Source organism: Primulina eburnea, chromosome 14 (genome assembly GCF_022965805.1).
Source record: "Primulina eburnea isolate SZY01 chromosome 14, ASM2296580v1, whole genome shotgun sequence".
Classification (NCBI taxonomy): domain Eukaryota; kingdom Viridiplantae; phylum Streptophyta; class Magnoliopsida; order Lamiales; family Gesneriaceae; genus Primulina; species Primulina eburnea.
The window spans coordinates 89,790-99,276 of record NC_133114.1 but is presented as its reverse complement, the minus strand read 5'-3'; the positions used below and the strand labels follow the sequence as shown (position 1 = coordinate 99,276).

At 36.8% G+C, this 9,487-nt stretch overlaps 1 protein-coding gene and 1 pseudogene across 1 annotated transcript; one reads left to right on the top strand and one right to left on the bottom strand.

The window, feature by feature from the left end:
* The first annotated feature begins 654 nt into the window (after positions 1–654).
* Positions 655–2,137, top strand: LOC140812905 (zeatin O-glucosyltransferase-like; annotated as a pseudogene).
* A 453-nt stretch (positions 2,138–2,590) lies between these two features.
* Positions 2,591–9,209, bottom strand: LOC140813337 (transcription initiation factor IIB-2-like). The gene is made up of 7 exons (XM_073171838.1): positions 8,762–9,209; positions 7,678–7,702; positions 4,462–4,591; positions 4,252–4,385; positions 4,013–4,101; positions 3,208–3,284; positions 2,591–2,844 (listed from the first exon to the last, which is right to left on the bottom strand). The coding sequence occupies exons 1-7, from the start codon at positions 9,106–9,108 to the stop codon at positions 2,705–2,707; spliced, it is 942 nt and encodes a 313-aa protein (XP_073027939.1). The 5' UTR covers positions 9,109–9,209; the 3' UTR covers positions 2,591–2,704.
* Positions 9,210–9,487: the final 278 nt, after the last annotated feature.

Below are 9,487 nucleotides of genomic sequence, written 5' to 3'. Positions count from 1 at the left end.
ACTATTAACTCGTCAGATCATATATGATATCTTCATCCGTAGGAAAATGGTGAATCTCTGACTACAATGCATTTTCTCCTACGTATTTCGAAACTACAACCAACCTTGCCACCTGATGACCCTCAACGGAGTCGGTAAACAGATCAAAGTTCATGCTAGTACGTATAGCCCATACATTGTCCTGGGTCAAAAGACTATTTCATTCGATGAGTGAGAACCACTTGGACAGTCTGAGGGAGGGTTGTTCAATGTATCATCATATGATCACTTATCTGTATGAATGGAAATCTCCATGCCCTTGCCAATGAAACATGACGTTTATATCACAGTTCCTAGTCTCAAGCTCAAGCGACTTTTATCCTTATTTTAGACGTCTGATTCAACTAGGAACATGTTTGGAATATATGGTATATTTCCTAATGAGTTTCATGATCTTACGCTGAGAGGCAAACCTCATGGTACTTATTGTATATTTAAGAACTTTATCTATACAGTCTGCATGAGTATACAGATAAAGCATAATGACAAAATTGATTAAATCGTAAAATATTAATAAAATAAATTTGTTTTACGTTAGAGTCAATAAACGTTAGAGTCAATAAAAGAATGAGTCACAAGTTAGCTTGCTGGGAACTTACTCTAACAAGAGGGACAATGGTGCCACTACCAGTGTAAAGCCATCTTAACCAGCTGTTTCAGCTCACATAACTTCCTTTGGCCTCCCAGTTCACTTTCAAGGCTCCGCCAACAAAACCTAATACCGTCCACCAAATCCACTTCCATTATCTCCCAACGCCACCAATCGCTGCTGTTGATCCTGATCCTAACTCACCGGACAAATTAGCACTCCATCTATGGTCGGCAGCCTACGCCACCATGAACATACACAAGCAGGTATCCGAGCTGCCACAGGAGATGTCGTTGAAAACAACAAGGGTAGTGATAGTATATGACAGGTTGATGATTAGGTGATCCAGGGATGCCGTTTTGATTCCAAACGCGGAGTTTTACGCGTTCAATTGCATCTCAGCTTTCAACTTATTCTTTATACTTTGGGAAGTGACCGGAAACCATTAGAAGTAGAGCGAGAACTTAAAAACGTGCCTTATGTCAAGGAGTTTATCCCAGAAGGACCCCTTCAATTCATAGTTTCGAAGTCTGAACTTTTCAAAGAAAGGGCTGGGGACATACATAATTCATGCACATTGATTGATGGTATGTACATCGATCTGATATCTAGGCAAGAGATCAGTGGGAGAAAGAAACAAGGGGCTATTAGGCCATCCATTTCTCCAAAATCTATCGAAGCCATAAGTGCTTGGATTGGCTGGATAAACAAGCTCAAGATCAGTGATATATGTATATGTGTTTCAGAACTGCTTCATTTTCTGACGAAGAAGCTATTGAGCTTGCAATGGGGGTCGATCAGGGCTAACAAAAGTTTGTTTGGGTGAAGCAGACACAGCCGATATCTTCGCCGGTGAAGCTAGAAAGATTGGCCTGCCGAAAGGGTTTGAAGAAAAAGTGAAAGTAAATGGACTGGTGTTGCGAGATTGGGTTCCTCAAATGGAGATTCTTGCGCATACATCCATAGGTGGATTCATGAGTCAGTGGGTGGAATTCTTGCTTTGAGAGTATTGCTATGGGGGTTCCTGTTGCAGCTTGGCCAATTCATTCGGATCAACCGCTTAATGCTTTATTCTTGACAGAAGTTCTGAAGATTGGATTAACGGTGGGGAAATGGGGAAAAATTAGGAAATGGTTAAAGCTGAGAGAATTAAAAATGTGGTAAAGAAATTAATGGAATCAGAAGAAGAAGATGAGATGAGAAGAACTGCTCAGGTGTTGAGAGTTGCACTAATGAATCAATGGAGGACGGTCAGAAATTTGATGATTTCATTTCTCAGATTACTAGGTGATAATGTGTGGGTGCTCATGCTTAATTTTTTTTTTCCTATTACTTCATCTTCAAACTTGTGGTTTTGATACATGTAACGCAATATGTGGCTATCCCAACAGAAAATACAAACGAAGAACAATTTTGGAAAATTTACGAATTATGATAGGCAATCGTATTCTTAGCTATTAGCTCCTGCCTCAAATGGTTCACATTAGGGTCTTGAAGTCCAACCACCACCACTCCAGTTCTTCCTTGAACTCGTGGTAAAATAGAGTGCTGCATAAAAATTAAACATTATATCATTATGCTCTACATGTCCTAAATCACCACATCCACCGATTTTACTGTGCAATCTCGAGAGCACATCAAAACAGTGTAACATGACACAAGATTGTTCCCAACATCATCTAACCAATCTTCCTCCGAAAATACCGACCCAGAACTCTCCGGAATACTGACGTTTTTCTTCCATGTATTTAAGATTCAACCTCTCATGAATTCAAATATCATGTGTCGAAACTTGCATCCAACCTAGGAAGGTGTACTTACAGTCAAACTGCTTTCAAGATAATGTTTTACTGTTAAATTATTTGAGTTTGACCACAAGATTATCATTCCCCAATATCATCTAAGAAATTCTGTCATCGAGTCTTTTGGATTTTAGTAGATTCAACATCAAAACTCAAAAGGTAAAAAAATTTGAACACAAATTTAAAATTGTGTAAAAATGTATGTGTCTTCCAACCTAGATAAACTTAACAATACCCTATCCAATACAAATTATCACAATCAAGACCCAGTCAGTTAGGCCTTAGGAATGGAAAGGTTCTTAACATCCCTTTCCTTTGCATACCACTCTGGTATTATCTTGGCTGCATGGGGGTACAGATCCCTGTAAGAGTTTTTTATCGTCCCTTCTGCAACGGTAGTAGCGATTGATATATCTGCAAAAACGCCATTTCAAAGTTCAATCAACAAAAATACAAAAAATATAACCTTTGATAGCGTCAAAAAACACCTTAAACTACCAATATACACTTAAATTAAATATGTTAAATCCACGGAGTTGAAACCAGTCCATCCAGCACAAATGGAGATATCAATCCTCCAAGAAATATTGCACGATGGTTAGAAACAAAACTTTTCACCATCGCACATGTAATAGATCCTTTCAAGGGCCTCCAGCAGATAAATAAGAAAGTAAATAGAGAAGACAAGATAGACCAGTCGGTTAGTATTAGTAATGTGCAACATCAATTACCATAAAATTTAAATGGATGGAACAAAAAGATGGTAAATGTTTGGACCTCTCAAGGGTTTTTTTGAATCTGAGAGCTGGGTTATCATAAAAATGATCGCAGCAGCAATCGAAATAGGGCTCCTCCTGAAAGATAAGAAGCATACTGTTGGCATAGATCTTTTGAGTCATGAACAGGTAATGCAACTAAACTGAGCAGTTTCCTATCGATTGGGCAAAACACATACACAATCTCGTGCGGCATTTCATCATCATTAGTGAGATATATAACTAAAAATTGCATGTAATCCATTTTCAAGCAGATCTTACATTTAGGTACAACAAAGGATGAATCGTAATCATGCTTTTGGCAAAAGCAAAGTTTTCCTAACTTGCCTAGGGATAGCTACAAAACTAAGATGAATAAACACAAGGCATTTGATCCGGTTGAGAAAATTAAAAACATTAATCTCCTTTCCTAACGTGGTAGCACCAATTGTGCGTTGAGAGAACCATACACCGAATGAAACAAAAATTTTGCACCATACTTTATCTTGTGTGAAGAATATTATCAATTATCAACACCAAATCAAGTGATCATCATCTTATGATCTCCAAGTAATTCAAGATATAATACATTTTGTCCATTAATCGCCGTTTCAGAACATAACACAGCTAAACACAAGTGACATGTTTACGAAATGTTTTTGAGCTGTAAAGTTATAAGAACTTAGGTTGGGGGATTCAAAGGTTTCAGGTTCATTGCAAGCAGACTGCCATGTAAGAGGAAGGCCAGGCGACTACCTAGAATACAACATAAAACAAGACTATTTCCCCGAAAATATCATAAAGGTTCCAAGAAGAGTAGAGTATGCCTTATATCATAGTCCCCTGACTTCTGGACAGTTTCTTGAACAGCTTTGACCTCTTCGTTACTCATACCAAGATTTGAACAAAAGCGCCTCTGCAACACAGGAAGGCGTGGAGAAGTGAGATAACCCTCAAAACAAGAAGGATTTTCATGACAAGAAAGCACAGAGGAAAGGCTTGGAATTGACAAGTATGGATCAAACTGCTTTTGTCGTGACCTAATTTAAATATGAGACACACTTACCAGATAGTCCCCTGCATGTATGGTGCCCATCTCCATTGATTCACCCATCTCAACCTTTAGCTGTTTCACAATAAATTCTTTGGCTCTTCCGATTTCTTTCTTTGTAGCTCCTCCAGCAACCATTGAGCAAATTTCTAGTTGAGAATAGATTCAGAGGACTTCACAAACTACATTACAGTAAAATACAATTATCACGATTAAGGGGGACACCTTTTACTGTGCGTGGCTTGCCTTCCTGCCGACAAGCAATATAAATGCAGCCAGCCACTAAAGCCTCCAAATTTCTTCCTCTTGTACATTTCTGATCCTCCAACCTTTTGTATAGTTCACTAGCCCGGTCCTTCAAAGAAAAGCACAATAGAGAAGGCATGGAAGGGCTTACAAATTTCAAGCGTTGACCAAGCTAACTAGACTATGAGAAACGGTCGGGAATATGAGAAAATTTTTATGCGCCACTATATCACGTCAGAACCCAGAATTTCTACATGTCAGTGATATCACAAAGTTAGCACCCGGCTAAGGGGCTATTTCATTAAGAAATAATTAAAAAGCTGTAAGAGCTAATCATTATCTGAATTGAGAAAGTCCGACACGAAAAAGTAACACGTGACCTACATGTGGGTAGAATCCGAAGGTTCGTAGTCGGTAATAAGTAAGTTAAAGGTGAGCAATTGCTACCGTTGAGGTCATTCTTTAAAAATATTTTTAAGCAAACAACTTTTAGGTCATGGCTGTAGAAATTTTAAAAAAGGTTTATTTTATGATGAACACTGAACAGTTAAAAGAACTTTGATCCGCAGAGAGTTTCTTAAAAAATTTAAGAGAATTTTGAAACATTCCTTGTATTTTGAATTATTTTAAAATTATAAATATTGTGGCACCTATGTAAACTGAAACAAGAATGTGACATTAATATTTGGAGCCCGGATCCTTGTTCTGGACTTGGGATGGTGGACCAATTCTATCTATTGTTGACTTGTATGGGACAAGATAAAGTAAATACATAAGTGCAATCAGGGCGAATAAATGAGGATTTTCGATTACACCCTACCAAAAATAAAGATCAAAATGAATACTTATGTAATTACTTGTGAAATAACATGTTTGGTAATCATGACAATATAAGTATCATTGTTTTGTTCAGTTTGGATTATTTCGCTAATACTATTTTAGTCTTCAGATAAGGCAAGAAATTAGGACTAATTGGGAGCTCTACAAGAGAGTATTCAAGAAGTCAGAAGTAAGGGCTAGACGTAATTTGACTGGAATAAATCAAATAAGCTAGGTGAAATTAGAAGTAGCACGTTGGTCGAGGGGGAGACAAGATTAGGTTTTGGGAAGATAGATGGTGGGGGAATTACTCTTTTGAGGAACTTTACCCGTCTTTGTTCCAAATTTCGACGCCCATGATCATCATATTTCTTAATTTGCACAATTCAATTTTTCATCCAACCCTTCTAAACTTTCTTGGAATTTTATTTTTGGCGGGATCTCAAGGATGATGAGGTAATTGATTAGGTTCTTTGATCGAGTCTTTAGAGAGGGTCAAATTGATCGAGGGTGCAGATGAGGGAGTGGGTTTGGGATTCTGCAGGACAGTTTTTAGTGAAATCTTTTTTCGAATCTTTCTTTTCAGATTCTAGTTATCCTTCTTTTTCTCTTTATCAAGCAATTTGAAAAGCGCTTATTGCATCCAAGGTGCAAGTTTTCTCAAGGATTACAGTGCTTGGGAAATTACCGTCGTCTGTGATGTAAAAAAAGTTCCCTACTTGTTCTTTGTCCAAATTGGTGTGTACTATGTCAGCAAGAGGAGGAGAATCTAGACTATTTGATCGTCCATTGTTTTTTTCAAGTTGTTTTTGGTTTAAAGCTTTGGCGGAGTTCGGCTTGATTTGGTGTCTCTGAGATCAACATGGGATTTATTCGAGGTGGATATTGGACAGGATTTGGAGAGGGGAATTTTTTTTATTGAATTTGAGTTGGTCCATGTGGATGGGGAAGAATAGGAGGATCTTTGAAGATCAAGAAGGCTCTATTGAGGAATGCTGAGAAAAGGTTTCATGCTTGAGTTCGAGGATTGTAAAGTTTAAATCGTTCTCGATCTCATATTTGTATATGAATTGAGGTCTGATATTATGTTTATCTATTTTGTGTATGGATCTCATTTCGTCTTATGTGGACCTCTTGTTCGCTTTTTGTAGTATTGTTTCTTAAAAAAAGTAGCACGTTGGTCAGAACTAAGAAAACTTATGATTTGTATTTTCAAAATTTAAGATAAATTATTGGTTCCGAGATGCAATAAACTCAAATTTTACTTCGAGTTATTTTCCTAGTCTGTTCTTTTTCGGAAATTATGTCACAACCGATTCCTCGATTGAGAGAATTCAGTTTTTATTTTAGAATTTTAGTAAAGTAAGTTCGTTCATTTGTTAGTTCGTCCAATAAGCTTCATTATATACTCAAGTTGTTTTGAGAAAATTAAAAATAAGAAATCCAGTTTAGATCATTTTTCACGCTCACAAATAAATTCTAGAAGAACCTTTTGATCAGTTACTATGTTGCATGGATACGGATACGGGTATCATATCGAATATTATACGGATAAGACGATATGACAAATTTTGAAAATATAAGACATGATAAGACAAGGATACGACAATTGTTAAAAATATATATAAATTTATGTGTATATATACATATAGTAGAGATATATATATTCAAATTTTTTTGCCGAAATGTAATGACAAATTTTGAAAATATAAGACATGATACGATAAAGATATGACAATTGTTAAAATATATATAAATTTATATGTGTATATACATATAGTAGAGATATATATATATTCAAATTTTTTTGCCGAAATGTATCCCCGCCGTGTCCATGGCGTATCTGAACCATGTCCAAAACGTATCCAACTGGTCAAACCTACAAAAAGTCAATGACACGGATTGTGCCGTATTCGACACACGTAACAGCGTGTCATATCCATATCTGTGTCCGATATTTCAAAAGCAAAAAAACATTAAGAGTATCCATGCTACATTGATCAGGTATGATCACAATGGGCGATTCATTTTTTCAGTTCAAAAATTCCGGTTGGGATGTGGTGCCACATGGTGTGAAAATTTAAAAAGATTGTAAACATGTTGACATGTCAAGCATTGAAAAAATCATTTTCAGTACATATATTATCAGCCTTTATAATTTGAGAAGTTCTCTCACAAGAAAACAAAGTCTTGACTAATGCCAGAGAGTTTAAAACCTTGAACGTATTATAGTGACTTTTTGTTATCTCCAGAACAGTACAGAAAATAATAGCAGCTTAAAAGGGAAACTAAAGAGATATGCATGAAGTATGACAAACAAATAATAGCTATTTTTACGTAAAATTTGACACAACAAAATCGAAGCAACGAGCATACCTTAATTGTCGTTACAAGACTCAACCTGAACAGAGGAAAAACATCTAGTATTAAAAGTGTTCATAAGAAATCCTATCAATTTATCCCACGATTGATGAAAATAAACTAAATCTAAATTAACCATAAATGCATCATATCCTTCTTTTTAAATAACAAAAACTCCAGCCCACTATCTATCACCCATAAAATAACAAAAACTCTAGCGCACTTTGTATCACCCATATGAAAATCTAGATATCATGTCATCAATAGAGTTCAAGTTAATTTCAGAATGCTCATAACTAAAAGGCACTTGTTTATCTATCTAATAATTTTTCCAGCACGATACCTTCAATGTTTGGCAGAAGTTTAGGGCTGTGAGATCTTTGTCCCTGTGTTATACGTGCATAAAAGCACCACATAGCAAACCAAGACACCAACTAAGATTCTAACACACTAATACTGCGACCAGAATAAAAGCAATGAATAGCTGGGGATTAACTACGTGCCCATCAAATTTTTGCATCCTGTTAAGATATGAAAATATTGATTTCCACCAGTAAACTAATAAATAATTCCTCATTTTTTTAACTTCATTGTTTTTGTCGTGTAAATGAATCAAACAATCAAAATACTTCAACCACATGTTTTTATCTTCTAGAATTTCGATACCCATGGCCTCATCTCACATTTTAATCACCAGCGTCAGTTTCCAGTACCAATAAAAATGATTTAGAAGAACCATTTAAGGAAAAAAAAAAGATCCAATGGAAAAATAAAGCAAACCAGTTAATCCAAAAAACGCACAGACGGCCAAACATGAACAGCTAAGAGGCAAGAATCAAAATTTCATATGACACCATAAAAAATTTCAACATACAACCAAAACCCTCAACGACTCACCCCCAAACAATCCTAACCATGTGGGGAAAAAAGAGATAAACTCCAATTTCACATCACAGCAAATATCGACCTCCCAGGAACAAGATCGCATTAAAGCACCAATTTTTATCCCCCTCGGAGTCCTAACCGACAAGTACCATCCTAACAAAAGGGTGCTGGTTCTTAAAATCTTCAACGACACAAAAAACAAGATTAAACCCACCTATCAGCCATGCTAGAAATAGTCTTGAAGGCCAGGACAATAGCCCGGTCTGGATCCCCACCCCGATTCTGCAAGCGGGCCAGAGATGAATCTGCATTGGAACCATTAGCACTCCGAGAAATAACGGTCGAAAGAGCAGCGTCAGCCAAGAAGGGGTTAACTGGTCCACCGACACGATTGGGATCGTGATCGCCGGACTCATCCGCAAAGGTGCGCCACTCGGATGACTCGTCGATGGAGCGGGATTCGAGGACAAGGCCGCATTCGGAGCAGACGGTGTCCCCTGCGGCGTGATCAAACACCACCTCTGTATTTCGCTTACAGTCTGTACAGTAGGTGTCAGACATGGATGGCTCTTTCTTGTCTTGAAACGATAGTAGTAGCCGGCAAAGGAAGAAAGAGAGAAATGGGAGAAGAGAAAATGCCTCAATTTCTCAAACAAATAATCCAAAAATTGACTTCATCTGTATAATTATCTTATGGACAAAATTATCCATAATAAATTATTTCCGTGATAAAATCTCTATTTAGCTTATTCATATTTTATCTCAATATTTTGTAGGATATAGAAAATGAGGCTTACATCACTTATGTAAAAACCGGATTTTCCCCATATAATTAATTATTCGCAAAGAAATTAGGACCTTGGATCCTTGTACTAGAATAAGATATGAAAATTTGGTTGAATGAGAATCTTTATTATCAAGACAATAAAATCTAGATTTG

Coding starts and splice junctions, on each gene's coding strand:
- LOC140813337 (XM_073171838.1), bottom strand. CDS start 9,108: ATGTCTGACACCTACTGTACAGACTGTAAGCGAAATACAGAGGTGGTG. Junction 4,592..7,677: donor GTCTTGTAACGACAATTAAG/GTATGCTCGTTG, acceptor TTTTCTTTGAAG/GACCGGGCTAGTGAACTATA. Junction 4,102..4,251: donor TACATGCAGGGGACTATCTG/GTAAGTGTGTCT, acceptor CCTGTGTTGCAG/AGGCGCTTTTGTTCAAATCT.